Source organism: Manis pentadactyla, chromosome 9 (genome assembly GCF_030020395.1).
Source record: "Manis pentadactyla isolate mManPen7 chromosome 9, mManPen7.hap1, whole genome shotgun sequence".
NCBI lineage: Eukaryota > Metazoa > Chordata > Mammalia > Pholidota > Manidae > Manis > Manis pentadactyla.
Genome location: NC_080027.1, coordinates 20,322,319 through 20,344,443, shown reverse-complemented (window position 1 = coordinate 20,344,443; position 22,125 = coordinate 20,322,319). Strand labels below are relative to the sequence as shown.

Below are 22,125 nucleotides of genomic sequence, written 5' to 3'. Positions count from 1 at the left end.
GAAGGTCCAGGTCAGTTACATGGACGAGAGATGCCCATGGTCCACATTCCTTCTTTCTCCTAGCCTGACTCTCTGGCCTCTCAGGAGTTCCCTTTAATCATTGACAGAGGTAGAGAAGACTCAGGCCTACTTTGCAAATGATTCTTCACAATATGCAGGCACCACCCAAAGTGGGTAGTTGTGGTCTGTCTCCCTTTTCTGTGACATCCCTGAACAAGTGTAGTGAAAGGAAATCTTCCTAGTGTGAAGAATCTCGAGCAATATAATCAGATGTTCATTTTTCTTTGAAGTACAGATGGTCAGATGTGCAATTATATGCTGATTCCTGTCCTGTGACCAATGATTTGGCTGGATAGTCAGGGACATGGAAGCTAAGTGACTGGAAAGTTGATGGTAAGGAAGCCTGGTGAAGAGGTATATGGGGAGACCAACCTCTGTGTGTTAAATCCTTAGGGTATTTGTGTCCCATGTCAATGTCCGCCAAAGGGCATGCTTCTGTACAAACAATGGCCACATTTAGCTGCTCCTTCTGTGCATCCAAAGAAAGTAGGCATGTCCTTTGTCTCCTTGTTATTTCTTTTCTTGACATGCAGTCAAACAAAATATACATATACACACACACATATATGTGTATATATAATGTGTATATATGTTTATATTTGACATAGTTTATATATTATATACTGATACCCATATATATATATATATATATATACACATACATACATAATTAACAGTTTTTGCTTTTCTTTAAGCTATACTTCTGTTTGTCTTTCAAAAGCCTTAGGTATACTCCCAATAAATATTAACATCACACATCATTGTAATTTTGGAGGTTCTGAATGGATCTACAGAATTTCTATGATTGGGCAGTCACAAGGAAGGATTTTGACAGGGAAAAAAATATAGGATGTTGAACCAAACAGTGAAATGACATTCCCTTAAGCCTGGATGGATCATATTCTGTGGAAGCACATGGAGGACACATGAGGTAACATTTGGGAGGTCCTTCATAGGGCATCCTGAATGACTTAACATTATAATGAGTGCTGAAGGCACTATAAGCAACGTGAGGGTACAGCAATCTATAGGATCCTGAGGAGGTGAGCTCTAATAATAGTGAGTTAAAATCAATTATACAAAAACTAACAACAGTAATATACATTACATCAATGAATATTTAATATGGATCAGTTGGAATACAGTAATCAACATGTAGGTGAGATACGTCTACTGCAAATACACCCACAGTTTTAAACTGCTGCATTGGAGGATGATTAATGCCACATTTGGAAATAGTTCAGAATACACAAACACTATTAAATGAAATCAATACACTTTCTTCTCTAGATCTGATATGCAACATTCTTTGCAATTTTATTCAATGCTAAAAATGCACTTTACTTATAACCAGTTTCTTCCCAATAATTTTTTCATAGCCTCTTTCACATCTTTGTTCCTTAAACTATAGATTATGGGATTAAGCATGGGAATCACAATGGTGTAAAATACTGATACTATCATATCATGGTCCAACGCATAGCTGGAACTTGGTCTCACATACATGAAGAGGATCGTTCCATGATAAATTGACACTCCGGTTAGGTGAGAGCCACACGTAGAAAATACTTTTCTCCTCCCATCAGTGGAATGAATCCTCAGAATGGCCAACAGAATGAATCCATAGGAGATCAACACAATCAGGATAGTAACCATCTCAATGGCGCCCACAAAGTAGAAGAGTAGAAGCTGGTTTGTGTGAGTGTCTGAGCAAGAAAGAGCGAGGAGAGGAGGGATGTCACAGAAGACATGTCTGATCTCATTGGATGCACAGAAGGAGAGGCTAAATGTGGCCACGGTGTGTACAGAAGCGTGCAGGATGCCACCAACATAGGAAGCAATGATAAGGGGGACGTAGACTCTGGGTGACATGCTCACTGAATACAGGAGAGGGTTGTAGATTGCTACGTAGCGATCATATGCCATTGCCGCCAAGAGAAAGGACTCTGTGGTTCCAAAAGTAACAAAGAGAAGCATCTGGGCTGCACATCCAAGGAATGAAATGGCTTTATTCTCTGCTAGGAAACTGACCAACATTTTTGGAGTGACAACTGAGGAATAGCAGGCATCCAGGAATGATAACACACTCAGGAAGTAGTACATCGGGTTATGGAGCCGGGAATCCCCAATGACTAAGGAAACCAGTCCCAAATTTCCGGCCAGAGTAAAAAGATAGATTGCTAAAAATAGCAAAAATAGGAAGACGTTCATCTCAAAATCATCTGTGAAGCCCATCAGTATAAATGTGGTGACTTCAGTCACATTTTTCATCTGAAACCTGTATAAGTCTAAATCCAATGGAAACCCTAACATTTGGGTTTTTAATTACAAGTTCTAAAGGCAGTTTCTTACGAAAACCGAATCCTTCCACTTACACCCTGATGTTTGCCTCTCAGTCGGGTAGAATGATTTTCTGGAGAGCGACGGGACCGGCACCATGGAAGCCGCTGGAGCCGAGAGGATGCATTTTGCGGTTAAACTAAAAGGAAGAAATAATTTTGTTCTGGCATTGACTACATTTGTCATATTAAAAATATCAATTTAAGTGTCTTATTTTCCAATTTGTTTCCTGTTAAATTCCTTACCATCTGGTTTTTATATTACATCATCTTAAAATTCACAAACATGAGTGAACACAGGAATCATTCAATCTTAAAATATTATATGGAAAGTCCACAGCTGACTACTAGCTCTGGATTGGCTGCGGCATGAGACGGCCTTTCGTACTGCTCACAACTGTTAAGATGGGAATCAGCACACTTACATTAAAAGATGGGGTTAAACTTCAATGAGAAGAGTTATGAAAATGATCGAATTTTAAAATACTTTGATATGAGCAGAAAATGAGGCAAGTGAGACTTCCATTTCAACTTACTGTACAGAGACACTTTTTCCAACAAAACCATGCTATATTCTTTTTTTTCTGACAATTACCCTGTTCCATTAGTTTCCATTCCAGAGTGATAAACAGAAGAGCAGGCAATATTCTGGAGACATATGCAACTTGTTAACAAATAAGATACAATTTCCTTTACTTTTCACTTTTTTTCTCAAAATACATATCATTAAGTTGTTAAATATGTCCTTTGCAGCATATAGTACTGTTAATGTTTTTCAAATTTTATCTGAATAGCAATGTGAGATGTTCCTCATTTCACGTGTGCTTATTATCCCTGCAGTGTCCTTAGAACTATTTATGAGATGCATTTCAGCCAAAAGGTCACCATGGCTGTTCTTCTATTATGTTATACTTACTTTTGGAGTTTCTTAAATAACTGTGAAGTTAATGTCATGTGATAAAAGATAATAAAACTGCCCTTACAAGATTTTGATAAAAGGATAAAAATCACTGTTTGCCACACACACACACACACACACACACACACACACACACACACACACAAATAAATTTATTTATTTTTCCCTGATGTCATCTTACTTTTTCTTATTTCGTTGAGTATGAGGAAAAGAAAATGCATGACTTAAGGGAAAAAAGTTTATTAGGCATTTATATTTGGGCTTAAATCTCAGTGATTGACATGCAACTAATTACTGGATCCATCATATTTAGGGAGCAGATTTTGACACGCTGACCTCTGTTTTCCTTCAGGATGCTACAATGAAAAAGTATTGGAAAGAAGTGTAATTCCTGCTGGACACAGGGCCAGGCTGCATTCAGTGACTTACAAGTGATTATATTCATGATGTGAAACACACTACAGTTTTGTTATATTGAGATGCCCATACATCAAGAAGAAAATTAAGAAATAAGCTTAAAAGTGTTAGAAAGAGAAGGAAACCACATGCCTTTATTTTCCCATAGATCCATGTGGAAGATGTTTCTAATGCATAGATTAAATTGCCTCATAAACATGAGTCTACAAAATGCAAAGTGTTCATTTGATTCTTAAAAAATCTAGAGTAAAAAAATAATAACCTTAAATTCTGATTTCTGTATAAATCCAGGAAATTTACAGAATACTCATGAGAACACATACACACAAATATAATAACATATAATTAGGTTTAAACTGTTCTATAAAAATATCTTATAAAGAAATCAATTAGTGGTATAAATATGTATTAATGTATTTTTTGGGCATCACCAAAAATACATTTCTGTTTAAAAATTCCTATTCTTTTTCTTTTTCTCCCAGACTTCTCTTCTTCCTTTCTGTTTCTCTCCCTCCTTCTCTTTCTCAAATCCTTTGGACTACATACAAAAATATTCATTAAAAAGAGTCCTCTATAAAACAGAAATTAGACAGATAGGAATAATCACAGTGAAAACAAATAAAAATATGCAAGCAAATTTTGAAAAATGTAACAATTGGTAGTCTACTGAAAGTATCCATCACGACATACATGCTGACCGATAGACACAGGAGAAATTTCAGTGATTTACTTCTGTAACCTTTACTTAACTAATGTGCCTGTGATAAGACAAGAATGAAAGATTAGGATCATTAAGAACTGGACTCTAAGACCTCATATTAAAATGCCACATTTAGCACCTAGTGACAGCGGGAGCTCAGGAAAGTTAAGAGTAACTTTTAATATTTTTAAGCATATTTTTATTGAATTAAAGTTGATATCAATATTGTATTGGTTTCAAGTATACAACACAGCAGTTTAACACACACATTATGAATTCCTTACTCCAACTAGAGCAGCTGTTATCTGTCAACATGGAAAGGTGTCACAGAATCATTGGCTGTCCTCTCCATGCTGTACTTCCATTCCTTTGACCAACTTATTTTATGACTGAGATTTTTGTGCCTCACACATTCCCCATCCATTCCCCTATGGTAACCACCAGTCACTTCTCAATGCCTATGAGCCTACTGCTGCTTTGCTCATTTTATTTTTTGTTTTTAAATTTTTCATGTCCTTCTAAGCCAAAGAATAACTAAGACTGACCAAAAATTCAGGCGTATCTTGTTCAACTACATAAACATAGCGTGATTACAGGCTGTCTATTTATCAGAGGAATTAAAGTATGTTTTATTAAATTAAAATATTAATTATATGTGAAAGATGCATACACATGAAATATTACTTCCAAAATTTACTTAACTCCAATAAAAAAAATAGGGAATTATAAAGTCAATTTTTTAATGAAAGTATCAAGAAGTTAATGGGTCTCAAACAGGAGCAAAGTATCGTTACGTTATACATATATTTATTATATGGTACTGAGTATATATACAAATACTATTTTATTGAGATTAAACAGTGAATTCCAATATTCTGTGCTGTAACAAACTGAAACTATTTCTGTCACTGCATTCTGTTTGGGGGCATGCCAGTAAAACAATAACATGCTTAAATTTTCCTGATACTTTTGTCAATGTAATTTTCTGGAAATCTTTGATGTCTCTGTTCTTGCCTGCAGTTCAAGAAGGTGGTTTATGAATGAAACTGTATAATTCCAAATTGTGTCCCTTTAGAGCTTTTGTACACTTCAGGATAGGAAACTGGGGTCATGAGAGAGAAAAAGCATGAGGTTTAGCTACTGCTCCCAGGTTGCTCTTCAAACAGACATTTCTGTTAACTGATATTTAAGGAGTTAGAATTGGTTGTGTTTATGTCTTGTTATTTCACTTGAACAGAGAGATGCTACAAATACAAAAATGTAGACAGTGATTTTTTAACAAAACGTGATCAATCTGGAAGACTAAAATGAAATCAGTTTCTCAACTTTCATGGTCAAAAAATGTGAAGTACCAGACAGCCATGAGAATACAATTTCAGACTCTGAGCTCCAAAAGAAGGAGAGCTATGATTGTTGCTACTCACACTATTAAGTGGCTGCTAGGGGGGTGGTAATTTTCTGCACATTATCTAATATAATCTGTGTAGCAGCCTACAAACGAAATAATTCAGTGTCCTTTTACGGATGAGAAAACTGAGGCACAACTGGACATAAAACTTGGCCAGAGTTGCACAGTTTCTGAAAGAACCAGGATTCAAGCCTAGATTTCTCCAACTTCAAACCCTATATTGTTTTTCTTGACTGTATTACAACCCCATGTGATATACCGAGTTCTGGAAATGTTAACACTGAGACAGCATCCTTGCACATTGAAATAAACAAAAAAAAAGAAACTAAAGCTGCTTCTGGATCAATTAGCTAAATGGTCAAATAAATTTAAAGTTTATTTGTATTCTTTAAACATTAAAAATATTATGATCCCAAAGTAGCATCTACCCAATGGCTGCATATATCAAAATTGGTTGTCATATTTTATTGAGTTAATAATTTTCTTAAACTGTAACTATAACCCCTTGATTCTACTCTGACTACATTGATTGCAATGGTTCTTCAAGGAAATTAAGGCACATGTCTAATTTACAGCTCAATTGAACAAAATATGTAGGAAACCTTTCCTGTTTTCTCTGCTATGTTCCCTGAAAGGCATATGATCAATTTTTGATACAGCTTTGAGTTAAATAGAATCTTCTCTCTTAAATACAAATATTATGTTATATACACTTGTTTCAAATTCAAGAGTAGTTTCTAAAATATTTTATAAGTTATTAACACCTTTCCTCTTACCTGTGGAAATGAACTATTCACTCAGTTAAGTTATGCTGTAAATAGCATGCATTTAGATTCTTACACCGTTTTATTGAGTTCTTAAAGTTCACAGTGATGCCCCAAGAGGAAAACAGACTAATTCTTTTCTAACACAGAAAAGTACCATGATTTGTTTTCATTTTAAACAACTGAACAGTCCTGGGTAATGAACCACATGATGAAAACGATTACATGAATGCACTCTGACCTCTGGTTTAAAATGATTCCTCAGTGGGAAAGAAAATTAATGGTACAGGACATAGTCCTAGCTCTGATACTAACTAGCTGTATGTCATTAGGTTGATGATTTAAGTTTCTAAAACCTAGTTTCTTCTTCCTGGGAAAATAAACTTTTTAATTATCCTGTAAATATGGACATAATGAAATATAATATGAAAGCATAGCCTATGACAGAATTTATAATTACTTAACAAAGAGATCTATATTTTTTATAAATTTTAAACCACCACAGTTATAAGTGGTATGAGAAACAGATATAAACTCATTGAGATTTTGATTTGGAAATAAAGTATAAATACACAAATAGAGAGTATTGGCAGGGAAGATGGGGAAGTATATAGAAAATTATAATATTGTATGTAATAGAACATAAGAATATTAGAGAAACATCAGAGAAGATTCAAGCATTTTTAAGCTGTATAGGGTATTGTCTTAGAGTTCCCATATGCTAATTTAGACAAGTAACTGGCTATGTGCATAAGAAACTCTTAGAGAAATTGTGGAAAATACATGGATGCCTAGACTCCACACTCAGAGATTATAAATTAGTAGATAGGGAATGCTGCTAATGGAATCTGAATGCAAATAAAAAGAAACCAGATTAATTGGCAGACATCCCGACTGTGAAAAATGATCTATTAATGAAATAAAATGAAATTGATCTATAGATTCAATGCAACACCAAATGAAATTAAAGATGTATTTTTGCAGCATTCACATTCTGAGTCCCCATTTTATATGGAAAAGCAATGAATTTTAGAAAAGAAGAATAAAGTTGGAATGTCTGCATAATTTGATTTTAGGACTACCATAAAGCTAAAATAATCAGAGAGTGAAATTTTAATAAAACACTGACACCTAGATCAGCAGAAAAAACTAGTCTTCAGAAATCATTCAAACAAACATGGTCAATTGATTTATATCAAAGTTGCCAAGAAAAATCCATGGAGGAAGGAAAGTACTTTTTTTAAATAAATTTGAAGAACAACTTAATTCCACAAAAAAAGAAAACACTGACTATTGTGCCACCCATAAAACTTTCTTTAAAATGAATCTTAAATCTTAATATAAATCCTAATACTATAACATTACTGGAAAATACATAGAGAAAACTTAGGACATTTGTGTGACCATGGTTGAGTAACAAATTTTTAAATATATCTCAAACGCATGAACCGTGGGAGAAAAAAAGTGATAAATATTACTTCGTTACAATTAAAATCTGCTCTGTAAAAGACATTGCTGAGGGGATAAGTAAATATAGTACAGACTTGTACAAAATATTTGCTGAACAACTATCCAAGGAGGGACATTTATCCAGAATATATTTTTAAGACTCTAAAAAATAAAAAAATAAAAAAAACAAGAAAAAGGGCATAAACTTGAATAAACATTTCACCACCAAAGATACACAGATAATAACTAAACCCATAGTAAAGCGTTATACACATGTATTGTTAGGGAAAGAAATGTACTTTAAAACAACAATATGATCCCATACACCTATCAATATATATGGGTGAAATTTAAAATTATATTAACTGATAATATAAAGTGTCTTATGATGTAGAGCACTTGGAACTTTTATCCACTGCTGATAAGGAATCAGCCTCTTTAGAAAACAATCTGACAGTTTCTTATGAAGTGAAACATACCTTTACCAAATGACTTACCATATCACTTGGCAATATGACTTGGCAATACCATATGATTTGGCAACGTGACTTGCCATATAACATGGCCCTATTACACCAAATGACTTACCCTATGACTTGGCAGTCTGACTCTGCGATTTACCCTAAAGAAATAAAAACACATATGAACACAAAGAATGGATTCCAATGTTTATAGTAACTATATTCACAATATTCCCAAGCTGAAATCCGATTATCCAGCAGCTAGAGAATGGATAAACTAACTGTGGTACATCCATTGGATTGCATACTGTTCAGCAATTAATAGGGATATTATTGATATATTCAAGTACACAGACAGATCTCAAATATCTTGTTAAGTGGGAGGAAACAAATTCAAAAGGTGACAATGTGATCCCACTGCATCACATTCCAGATAAGGCAAAAATATAAAAATGGAGAATACACTCGCTGTTGCTGGAATTGGATGGTAAAGGCAGGTGACTGACTACAAAATGGTATGACAGGGCTTTTTAGAACAATGGAAATGTTCTATCATCTGATTATAGTTATACAATAGCATATGTTTGATAGTGTTCATGTAACTGGCACCTAAAATGGTGGATTTTCTTAAATTATATTAAAATGTAATCACCCTAACTTTAAAACTAGCTATTACATAAATTAATCCTTGCTTCAGAGTGGGGATTTTCTTTGTAAGGGAGATTGTGACTAGAAGAAAGTATAAGGGAAGCATCTGGGGTAAGTACTGGCAATGTTCTCCTTCTTAGTCTTGTTTTTTTATAGGGTTATGTTTAGATTGTGAAAATTCATCAAGCTGAACACTTGAGATGTAAATACTTTTCTATATGTATTTTTTCCTTCAATGAATATTTAAAAAGGAAGCAAATGCTTATTTTGTTGTAATTTTCTAGCAAACTCAATAAGCCCCAATACTCAATTGCTCTTTGATTGCCTTCTGATTCTCTTTTTATTGAGAAAGTTAATAAATATTTTCTTTCTGTCATTTTATATTGGTATGAGTCATATCTTTAACATTTTGAAAATTATATTTTAGCATTTCTCTGTCAGTTTTTCTCAAACTCTTAACTATCTGCATGTCAAATTGACTTTTCTTGTCTCTTCTGTCTTCTTGCTCCTTCACTGGGCCTTCAACAGTTACCACCCACTCTTGTGTTTTACTGAATCATTCTTGATGTATGATCTTTTGAATTTCTAGTTAATTTCTGTGTCCTCTTAATCATGTCTTCAAGTCCTTCTGATGTGTAGCCACTGCATTTGTAATATACAAATATTACTTTACTATTTTGAAAAAAACTCAACTCTTTGAAATTTTCTTTAATATTACTTTAAGATAATTATAATGTAGTCAGGTCATAGGGAAGGCAGTATAGCACAGAGGATACAAGTAGTGACTCTGTAGCATCTTATTATGCTGATGGACAATGACTGCAATGGGGTGTGTGGGGAGGGGAGGACTTGATAATATGGGTGAATGTTGTAACCATAATGTTGCTCATGTGAAACCCTCATAAGATTATATATCAATGATACCCTAATAAAAAATTATCATATTAGTTTTTTCTGTAGTCTTACTTTATTTATGATTTTAGTAAATTTTGGAACATGATTTTTATTGTTATCCATTTGAAAGTTACATACTAATATATTACATTCATCTATTTATCTACCTTCTTCCCATGTTTAAATGTGATGGGCATTTTGACTATCATAAGAATTTATATAGTTTGCAGGTAGTTTGTAACTTGCATGATCGAAGGATCCTTGCACTTAAAATATTGTCTTACTGTATAAATACTTAAACTCTCAGAGCTAAGCCTAATTCATTAGCATTTCTATGGAGTTCCTTGAGTCCTACAACTAGACTTACCTTCCAAAGTGGTACTCTATACCTTAGTCATTATACGTTTCTGTAACATAACTTTCTGACACCTATGTATTCCAGAACCCCTTTCCTTATTTCAAACTTTCCTTCCCACTGATTCTGCCCTAGTCATTGACATTTGGAAGGAAGTATGTGCTGCATATTTTGGAGATCTTCAGTGATTTAGAGCACCAATTTGGGTCTCCTACAGGCCCTTTGTAACACCCTGCTTCAGCCTGGAGCTGGGTGGGGAGTCTTTCATCTACAACTTGGAGAATGTAAAGACTTTTACATTTTCCCAGTTTGATTTTGCTGAGATTCCCACTGAGTAAATTGTCCTCTCCTTTTTATGATGGATTTTTGAGATTCCAAGTTCACCAAGTGTCACAGATTTGTTAACACGTCCCTGTCCATGTTAATCCTGTGCTTGGTGGAAAACTGCTGATTCCACCATTATTCTGCTGCTTTGGGTGTCTTGACACCTTAAAAATCCTATTGTGGATATTAATAGAGGGCTTTTGGGACACGATTTTGCCCAAATAGTCATCTTTTTTCTTTTGTGTTTCTCTTTTCTTCTTTTGAGTTTGTTGATTTTATGTCTTATTTTAAGGAAGTGTTAACATATAAATTTGAGGTTTATTAATGAGAATTTTCTGTAATTTTCTTCCACTTCCCCTGTCTCTGTTTCATTTACTTTTCTTTTTTTTAAGAATTTATTTTTTTACAGCAGTTATAGGTTCACAGCAAAGTTAAGAGAAAAGTACAGAGATTTCTCATGTAGCCCCTGTCCCTACATGAGCACAGCCTCCCCCGTTATTCATATTCTCTATCAAACTGGTACTTTTCTATAATTACTAAACATACATTAACACATCATAATTGACCAGTCTATCCCTTAACTTAGGCTTCACTCTTGGTGTTGAAAAATTCTATGAGTTTTAAAAAATGTATAATGACATGAACCCATCATTAAAATCTTGTATGAAGTATTTTCTCTGCCTTAAAAATCCTCTTTGCACAGCCTTTTCTTTCTCCTAACCTCAAACTACTGCAAACCACTGACATTTTCAATGTCCTCATAGCTTTGCCTTTTCCAGAATATCATACAGTTGGAATCATACTATACATAACTATTTCAAATTTGGCTACTTTCACTTAGTAAAATGTATGTTTTAATGGCTTGATAACTTTGCTTGGTTTCTGTACTGCATAATAATCCATTATCTGGGTGTACCACAATTTTTGTATTTATTCACCAACTAAAAGATATCTGGTTGCTTCCAAATTTGGCAATTATGAAACGAGCTACTACAAACATCTGTGTAGACCATAACTTTCAACTCCTCTGGGCAAATACCAAGGAATGTGACTGCTGGATCACATTATAAGAGTGTGTTTAGTTTGTAATTCTTTCCTCCCTTCTCTTTTATCATTGCTGGTAGTTAATTTCACTTATATATAAGCATACATAAACATGTATATACCTAAGCATATACAATTGAATGCTTTTGTCCTATTAATATATTATTTCACACAACTCTCTTCTTGCTTGAATTGTGGTTTTGATAAGCATTTGATAAAATATCCACACCACCCAAACCAATCTAACGATTCAAAGTCCTAAAATCCATGAAGTACTAAAAAAGACCTCAGTATCCAAAGAAACCTTGAGGAAGAAGAACAAACCTGGACTTATCACATTTCTTGATTTCAAAATATACTACAAAGCTACAGTAATTGAACAGTTTGTTGTTAGTGTAAAAAGAGAAATATAGACCAGTGGAACAGAATGAAGAGCCCATAAATAAACCCACACATGGATGGTCAATTTATCTTCAGCAAGAGTATCAATAATACACAATGGGAAAAGATAGTCACTTCAACAATCTGTATTGGGAAAACTGGATATCCACACACACAAGAATGAAATTTCACCCTTACCTTATACAATGCACAGAAGTTGACTTGAAAGACTTAACCATAAGATCTAAATGATCTAAAACTGTAAAACTTCTAGAAGAAAACATAAGAGTGAAACTTCATTACACTGGGTTGGTAACAGTTTCATGTATACAACACTGTGAACACCAGCAACAAAAGCAAAATTAGAAGAGTGGGACTACATCAAACTAAAACTCTTCTGCCTAGTAAAAGAATCAATAGCATTTAAATGTATATCAAGAATTATGTTTCATTTTACTGGAGGTGGCAAGTGGGGAGATCAGTTACAGAATGAAGCCATGGTGTTCTAGGAGGCAGTGTACATGGTGAAAAGTGCTTGCAGTCTGGGGAGAACTAGCACTGAATTTTGGCTCTGATACTTAATAGCTTTACAAGTTGCCATAATGGTGAAATATAGTAATGTGTACAAAAGCACATTTCTACTGCATGTACTCAAAAGTGCCTGTTATGTTTCTTCTCTTGTGCAGACAATTTCTTTCAATTTTGAGCCAAAGTATTTGGAATTTCCTGCCTTCATTAAAACTGCATTTTTACATGTGTCTTTACAGTAATTTTACTTCCATAATTTTGGAGCCTAACGGCTGCCACAATGAGATATTAGAAACCCAAGATAAAGAAGGAACAGTGTATCCTGCCCTAAGGTACGGAATATGTTAGAGAATGATTTGCAAGTTGTCACAGTTTCTTGATCAATGTTAAAATCACAACAAAGATAGATTATGACACTGGAAACAAAAACCTCATATTTTATCTCAGAATTTTAAGATGAATATTGCACTTAGGCATTCACTTAATTATCCTTTATTTCATCAGTCAGTCAACAAGTATCTTGCGAACATCTACTCTTTCCTGGGTATTATTTAGAAGCTGTTTAAAGGCACACTATTTAGAGATACCCTCTTCACTTATAAAGCTTACACTATAAAATTCCACACAAAAAGTCAAATAAAAAGTATTATCAGTATATAATTACAATATTTATATAGGCTTGAGTAATGATCACAGGTTTATATGGAAAAAATATATATTTTCCATCCAAATAATTTAATTACAAAATAGAAATAGAACCAGATAATGATGGATGCCTTATAAATTTCAATTTAAAAAATTGATGTCTTCTTACAGCCATTCACATTTTAATTCATGTTGTATTTCATCTGGGTTTTATGATAAATAGACCAGGATTAGTTCTTGACCAGAATGGAGGCTTTACATTCAGTTCTATTCCTATTCTTCGTGTTAAAATTGAACACTGGGGACAGAATACAATGCTTTTTAACTACTGAGTTTTATCCACCCAGGACCAGCAGCAACATTTCCCAGCTAACACAGGAATGCAATACAAAACAACCAACCAACCAAAGGATGGAATCATTGCACGTGACTGTTACTCAGTGCGATCACCTATGGGAGTCCCTAGACTGTCTATCTCCACATTTTCACTCGTTGGGTGAAATTTTTTGTGGAGACTTGATTAATGAGCAATCAGTTGGTCTTTCCTTGGGGAATAAGAACCTTATCTGGGAATTCAAGTTCAGGAACAAGGGCCATAAACAAACAAATTTCAATGTGAAGATCTTCAGGGACCTCAAACACTTCCAAAACCCTTCGGCGTGCTTCACGCAGCAACCTTAGGAGTGGGTCGCAACAGGTCTCTGTGTGCAGGTAGGTGAAACCCAATAATGTACTTATTACTGATTCTGGATGTGAAGACCAAGTATCTTGAAAGCTTTCTCAATTCAAAGAAGACTCAGGACTGAAACGATATCTGCTCTATTCTCTTTTCCTAGTGACTCAAATATCTGCCCATTGATTGCTAAGTAGAAATGATGGTGATACAACTTACATAATAGCGTCTGACATCCTTATTCATAAATTAGACTGCTTGAGAACTTAAAAATAATCATGAAAAATTTTTTTAGGAGTATAATTCAACTTACGATAAAACAATGCTTCTTGCCTTAGAACTGGCAGAAATGGTGGTTTAGCAGGCACTCTACACCAGATGAGAAGCTTCTTAAGTGTCTTTCAGCTGTAAGATTCTGTGTCTCCAACAAAAGACCTACTAAATGATTTAATGTCCATAAAAACAAATTTATCTCCCATTTTCGATTTTTACATTGTCCAGGATTATTGACTTCTAAGATGGAAAGTTTCCCTGTTGCCAATATTCAGTCTCTATATTGCTGGTGGATATGAGAGCTCATACTGAAATACAGTTTGTCCCTAACACACCCCATGTTTAAATAAGTTTAAGACAAGTTCCAGAGGTGGAGTTAAATGGAACATACTCTTGAAATCATATCAGAAGCTATTTAAAATTGAATATGCAATATTCTTTTTTATCCAAATTGTATCTCAAAATGATTAACAATAGGTATACTTTTAAAGCTTTATTTACTAAGAATTTATTATTTTAATAAACTTTTACATTTTATTTTTAAAAATGAACTTAAAATATATGTTAAAAAATTAAAATAGCTCTTTCCAAAAACAAATGCTTAATCAAACAGGATTCTAAAGAAAAGGGAGAAAACCAGTGCTGTTCTACAAAAAGTTTTATTTTGGTGACATATACTTAATGAAATAAAGAGCAATCCTAGCTTTGCCATTTGTTATGTTTCATTAGGAGAGGGAATTACTAATGTGTAAGGATATATGTAATTTTTTGAATATGTAAAATTATAATTCACTTGCTGTTTCTATTTCAACTATAAAAGTCTTCAGTTAGATAGAATGAAATCCTGGGACTGAAATAGGAAAATATATTAAAAACATTCCTCTGAGATCGGGAACTAGACAGGGATGCCCACTCTCTCCACTGTTATTTAACATAGTACTGGAGGTCCTAGCCACGGCAATCAGACAAAATAAAGAAATACAAGGAATCCAGATTGGTAAAGAAGAAGTTAAACTGTCACTATTTGCAGATGACATGATACTGTACATAAAAAACCCTAAAGACTCCACCCCAAAACTACTAGAACTGATATCGGAATACAGCAAAGTTGCAGGATACAAAATCAACACACAGAAATATGTGGCTTTCCTATATACTAACAATGAACCAACAGAGAGAGAAATCAGGAAAACAACTCCATTCACAATTGCATCAAAAAAAATAAAATACCTAGGAATAAACCTAACCAAAGAAGTGAAAGACTTATACTCTGAAAACTACAAGTCACTCTTAAGAGAAATTAAAGGGGACACTAACAGATGGAAACTCATCCCATGCTCGTGGCTAGGAAGAATTAATATCGTTAAAATGGCCATCCTGCCCAAAGCAATATACAGATTTGATGCAATCCCTATGAAACTACCAGCAACATTCTTCAATGAACTGGAACAAATAATTCAAAAATTCATATGGAAACACCAAAGACCCCGAATAGCCAAAGCAATCCTGAGAAAGAAGAATAAAGTAGGGGGGATCTCACTCCCCAACTTCAAGCTCTACTATAAAGCCATAGTAATCAAGACAATTTGGTACTGGCACAAGAGCAGAGCCACAGACCAATGGAACAGACTAGAGAATCCAGACATTAACCCAGACATATATGGTCAATTAATATTTGATAAAGGAGCCATGGACATACAATGGCGAAATGACAGTCTCTTCAACAGGTGGTGCTGGCAAAACTGGACAGCTACATGTAGGAGAATGAAACTGGACCATTGTCTAACCCCATATACAAAAGTAAACTCAAAATGGATCAAAGACCTGAATGTAAGCCATGAAACCATTAAACTCCTGGAAGAAAACATAGGCGAAAACCTCTTAGACATAAACATGAGTGACCTCTTCTTGAACATATCTCCCCGGGCAAGGAAAACAACAGCAAAAATGAGTAAGTGGGACTATATTAAGCTGAAAAGCTTCTGTACAGCAAAAGACACCATCAATAGAACAAGAAGGATCCCTACAGTATGGGAGAATATATTTGAAAATGACACATCCGATAAAGGCTTGACGTCCAGAATATATAAGGAGCTCACACGCCTCAACAAACAAAAAACAAATAACCCAATTAAAAAATGGGCAGAGGAACTGAACAGACAGTTCTCCAAAAAAGAAATACAGATGGCCAACAGACACATGAAAAGATGCTCCACATCTCTAATTATCAGAGAAATGCAAATTAAAACTACAATGAGGTATCACCTCACACCAGTAAGGATGGCTGCCATCCAAAAGACAAACAACAACAAATGTTGGCGAGGCTGTGGAGAAAGGGGAACCCTCCTACACTGCTGGTGGGAATGTAAGTTAGTTCAACCATTGTGGAAAGCAGTATGGAGGTTCCTCAGAATGCTCAAAATAGAAATACCATTTGACCCAGGAATTCCACTTCTAGGAATTTACCCTAAGAATGCAGCACTCCAGTTTGAAAAAGACAGATGCTCCCCTATGTTTATCGCTGCACCAATTACAATAGCCAAGATATGGAAGCAACCTAAATGTCCATCAGTAGATGAATGGATAAAGAAGATATGGTACGTATACACAATGGAATATTACTCAGCCATAAGAAAAAAACAGATCCTACCATTTGCAACAACATGGATAGAGCTAGAGGGTATTATGCTCAGTGAAACAAGCCAAGCGGAGAAAGAGAAATACCAAATGATTTCACTTATCTGTGGAATATAAGAACAAAGGAAAAACTGAAGGAACAAAACAGCAGCAGAATCACAGAACTCAAGAATGGACTAACAGGTACCAAAGGGAAAGGGACTGGGGAGGATGGGTGGTTAGGGAGGGATAAGGGGGGGAGAAGTAGGGGGGTATTAAGATTAACATGCATGGGGGGGTAGGAGAAAAGGGAGGGCTGTACAACACAGAGAAGGCAAGTAGTGATTCTACAACATTTTGCTATGCTGATGGACAGTGACTGTAAAGGGGTTTATAGGGGAGACCTGGTATAGGGGAGAGCCTAGTAAACATAATATTCGTCATGTAAGTGTAGATTAGTGATACCAAAAAAAAAAAAAAAAAAAAAGGGGCAGTTCCTGTGTGGTAACCTCCAACGAGTTCTACACAAGGGTATAAAGGGCATATAAAAGTGTAGGCAAAGGGTCTGTTTGTGTTTATACAGAGGATCAAAGCCTAATTGGGCTACCCCGAAAATGAACTAAGATATGATATGAAAAAGAACTTCCAACATCTGCACCCTCTGGAAGACTCATGCCAGAAGATGATCATCAAAAAACCCCAACAAAGATCCACGCACTGCTACAGCTGTAGATGCACTCATCCCACCAGTTCCTGGACCTGCCATGGGAATGAGGAAGGAGATATCTAAGCTGGCCTGTGCATACAGTAAAACAACAAAATTGGACTGGATCTATACTGTTGGAACTCAACCAAGAATTAGGAGAAGTGCAAATTGTAGTGCTCCAAAGTCTTACAACTACAAACTATTTATTGTTAAAAGAACATATGGCATGTGAACTGTCCCCAGGAATGGGTTGTTTTAATTTGTCTGATTTCTCTCAGACTGTTCAAGTTCATTTGGACAATATCCACCATATCATAGATAAGTTTTCACAAATGCCTAAGGTGCCTAACTGGTTTTCTTGGTTTCACTGCAGATGGCTGGTAATTACAGATATGCTTTGGTTATGTAACTATACTCCTATTATGTTAATGTGTGTGTGCAATTTAAGTAGTAGCTTAAAACCTATACATGCTGAAGTTACTCTACAAGAAGATATATCAAAGAAATAATCAATCTTCCCATGTTTTCTTCCGCCTGCTACTTCTATAGCTTTTCTTTTTCCTTCCTAATTACAACCCTTAAATAGAATTCGTGCCTCATATCAAATTTACCGAGTATCATAATTCTTCCAAGTGGTAAAGATACCTCAAGACAAATGCTGGGCATAGAAGCCACAGGGCATAAATATGCAAAGAAGTAAAAAGCTAACTTTTTCAAACAATAAGGCTTCTCTCTCACTTACCAACTTCACATTTCCCTGTATGGCCCCGGAAGATGACTGGTTAGCCAGAGACGGGTAAGATTCCTCAAGGGAGGAACAACCTAAGACAGGCACAGTCGCAGGGGGGCCATCAGGTGAGAAATTGGGGATCAACAGAGGTGAGGCTTAGAACCTCACCCCCCCGTTCTGAGAGAAATCTTCTGCATACGTGGATGTTTTATTGCCCTTGTCTAGCTTGGATTAACACATAGTCTACAGGCACACACCTGATCATCTACATGTGCTCTCTTACAACACTAAACTATGTTTTCTACCTTTATCTTGTATCTACCTACCACTTCAGCATTTTATTAAAAATAATAATAATAAAGAGAGAAATGTGGTATCCACATATAAATCAAGTATAAAAACCAAATGAGTATTCATATTTGAACTGACTGTTTATAGTTCATAATGCATGAGCAAAACCGAAAGTTTCTGTGATGACTGCCCTTGTACTGTTCACTATGTAACTTATTCATTATGTAAGAATTTGTTCTACATTTAAAAACTTGTTTGTTATGCCTCAGAAGATTGGAGACTGACAAAAATTAGGCTTGGTGTGGAATAATGATTGTGCATTGAGCATTGACTCCCCTATACAGAATTTTATTGTCGTTAACAACCATTTGATCAATAAATATGAGAGATGCCCTCACAAAAAAAAAAAAAAAAAAAAAAAGGACAGACTTCCAATGGTAAAATAAATTAGTAACCGGGATGTAATGTATAGCATAAGGAATATAGTGAAGATATTGTAACAGCCTGGTAGGGTGATAGCTGGAACCTAGAATTATGTATATAAATGTTCTACCACTGTGTTGTACACTTGAAACTCATGTAATGTAATACTGTGTGTCAACTACCCTTCAATAAAAAATAATTATTAAAAAAAAAAAAAAACATTCAAAACATGCTAATAACAGTCATTACTGATACTAATTATTTTGCATCCATTGTTAACAGGCTCTGTGCTAACTAACTTTTATATGTACATTACATCATTTATTTCTCACAACACAAAGAATTTAAGTAATGGGTAAAAATCCCACAGTAAATAATTGGTGGACTACTAATCAACCAACAAACTAACCATCAAACAAGCCAATAAATGACATTAAAAAATAATCATTAACAATATCCTCTATAGACTCTTTGAGGAACTTAATCTCATTGAGCCTGACTTGTCTCATAAGACATAAAAATAATTATATCCATCTTCTAGGATACTCCTGAAGAATAATGAAATCATCATTTCAAAATGCCTCATATAGTTGTGGCCACAGAGTTCACTACACGCTAAATAATGCTATCGCTCTCCTCCACTCATTTCTTTATATGGGTAAAAGTAGTCAAAATTTAATAAATCAAACCTATAAGTAATATTTTTTAAAAAATCCTAATAGGTTTTAAACAATTTAAAGGAAAGATATAAACTGGAAAGGAAGGGATGGTAGAATTAAATAATAGAGAAAAGTCTGAGCAACTAGAAATCAGAGTGATAGGATGGGACTGGCTTACTTAGCAGAAGAAAGGAAATATGACTAAGTAAAGTGCATTCAGTTTATGAATGATACTATCAAGGAATATTATTGAGGTGTCATCTGTAGTCAGCTAAAGCAAAGGGATGTGGCAGATATCACTAGGAACATCTCAGTGTACTGACAGTGTTTCCCACAGAAATACTGAAATTCTCAAGGATGATGACAAAATATGGGCTGAAGAGAAGGTCTGTCAGCTAAAGAAAACAAGACTGGAAGTCACTGGCTCATCAGCTTCTTATAGGTAGCTATGTTTCACAATTAAATATACACCCAGGCACATGTATATATGTAAATACATATATAAACATGTATGCACACATACACATATTCATGAAATATATTTTAATATAATTAATGTATGTATATAAACACTAATACGTATAATAATATAATAATCTATTTCATTCAATATATACACCCAACAGTGAATTAAAAATGAACAGCTTAGTTAAGCAGTTTTAAGAACCTGAAATTCGTCTCTGGAGAATTTGTATTTCTGAATTTTGTGAAAGGTTTGTGAGAATACCAGTTAAGATGTGAGACCTAAGGTTTCTGAACAGAAACTGATTTCTAATGAGACATTTAACAATCTAGCATGTAACAGAAAAACAATTTTGCCGTCTGTTAATCTCCTTCCATTTTCCCTATTAAGGGATGAAAGCTACAACATAAATGGCTCCAGGGAATCTCACCGGGGTGACTGAGTTCATTCTCATGGGGGTCTCCCACCATCCAGAGCTCCAGATTCCACTCTTCCTCGTTTTCCTGGTGATCTACGGGCTGACGGTGGCAGGGAACCTGGGCATCATCACCCTCACCAGTGCTGACTCTCAACTGCAAACCGCCATGTACTTTTTCCTTCGGCACTTGGCTATCATCAATCTTGGCAATTCTACTGTCATTGCCCCTAAAATGCTGGTTAACTTCTGGATTTTGAAGAAAACCATATCTTACTATGGATGTGCAACCCAGTTGGGTGGATTCATAGCTTTTATCGTGGCTGAGATTTTCATGCTGGCTGCAATGGCCTATGATCACTATGTGGCTATTTGCAACCCCCTGCTATACATGGTGGTGGTATCTCGGCACATCTGCCTCCTGCTGGTATCCCTCATATACCTCTATGGTCTGAGCACAGCCCTGACAGTCTCTTCCTGTGTTTTCTCTATGTCTTATTGCTCTTCCAATGTGATCAACCATTTTTACTGTGGTAGTGTCCCTTTGTTAGCATTGTCCTGTACAGATACCTACATTCCAGAAACAGTAGCGTTTGCCTTTTCAGGAACCAATTTATTTTTCTCCATGATTGTTGTTTTAATGTCCTACTTCAACATCGTCCTTGCCATTTTGAGGATACGTTCCTCCGAGGGGCGACAAAAAGCCTTTTCCACCTGTGCTTCCCATATGATGGCTGTCACTGTGTTCTACGGGACTCTCCTCTTCATGTATTTGCAACCAAGGACCAACCACTCATTAAATACTGATAAAAAGGCCTCTGTCTTCTACACCCTAGTGATTCCAATGCTGAATCCCCTCATTTACAGCCTAAGGAACAGGGATGTGAAGGGTGCAGTAAAGAGGTTCCTGGATAACCCATGCCATTATTCAAATTAATGTAAATTTGAAACTATAACTGTCAGGTAGAAAGGTAGACATAAGCAGGTGGAGGGAGAATAAAGCCAGTAAAGCCCACTAAAGAGGGCTCAAAGACTTAATTCGATAAAATCAGAAGGCAAGAAAAACCTCGCAGAAGTAATTAGTTGAAATGTCAAAGATTAGGAGTTACTTAGAATGTCCAAACATTCCCCAGATGGAAAAAACAACATACCCAAATGAGAAGTCTCCAAGCTCAAACTCTCCCCAGATAAGAGAAAATAAAATACACAAATACAGGTACAGACATCATCAGAGCACCTCCTGACTTCTTTTTATCAATTACACTGGTGGAGGGCAGAGACAGGAGAAAAGCACCACGATTATTTTTCCAAAAGTGTATAGTAAGAACAGGGAGGATTTCATCTTAAAGCTAAGAGTCCATTTCAAAAACCAGGGGGTTAGGAAGGAAGATTCCAAACATATTCTTTAGTAAACAATCACTCCGTCCACTTTGGAGGCAGGTGCAGGTGGTGTTGACTGGTGTGTTCCCAGAGGGCAGTTACCCTGGAGAGGAATGGACCAATTTCTGTAAATTAATTCTGCAAAATTACTGGAGGATTG

At 35.3% G+C, this 22,125-nt stretch overlaps 2 protein-coding genes across 2 annotated transcripts; one reads left to right on the top strand and one right to left on the bottom strand.

Annotated features, from left to right (window-relative positions):
• Positions 1–1,404: 1,404 nt before the first annotated feature.
• Positions 1,405–2,373, bottom strand: LOC130684681 (olfactory receptor 5T1-like). Its single transcript, XM_057506569.1, has one exon. It carries the CDS (start codon positions 2,371–2,373, stop codon positions 1,405–1,407), a length of 969 nt encoding a protein of 322 aa, XP_057362552.1.
• An 18,207-nt stretch (positions 2,374–20,580) lies between these two features.
• LOC118907991 (olfactory receptor 8J2-like) lies at positions 20,581–21,522 on the top strand. The gene has a single exon (XM_036877065.2). The coding sequence runs from the start codon at positions 20,581–20,583 to the stop codon at positions 21,520–21,522; it is 942 nt and encodes a 313-aa protein (XP_036732960.2).
• Positions 21,523–22,125: the final 603 nt, after the last annotated feature.

Coding starts and splice junctions, on each gene's coding strand:
- LOC130684681 (XM_057506569.1), bottom strand. CDS start 2,373: ATGTTAGGGTTTCCATTGGATTTAGACTTATACAGGTTTCAGATGAAA.
- LOC118907991 (XM_036877065.2), top strand. CDS start 20,581: ATGGCTCCAGGGAATCTCACCGGGGTGACTGAGTTCATTCTCATGGGG.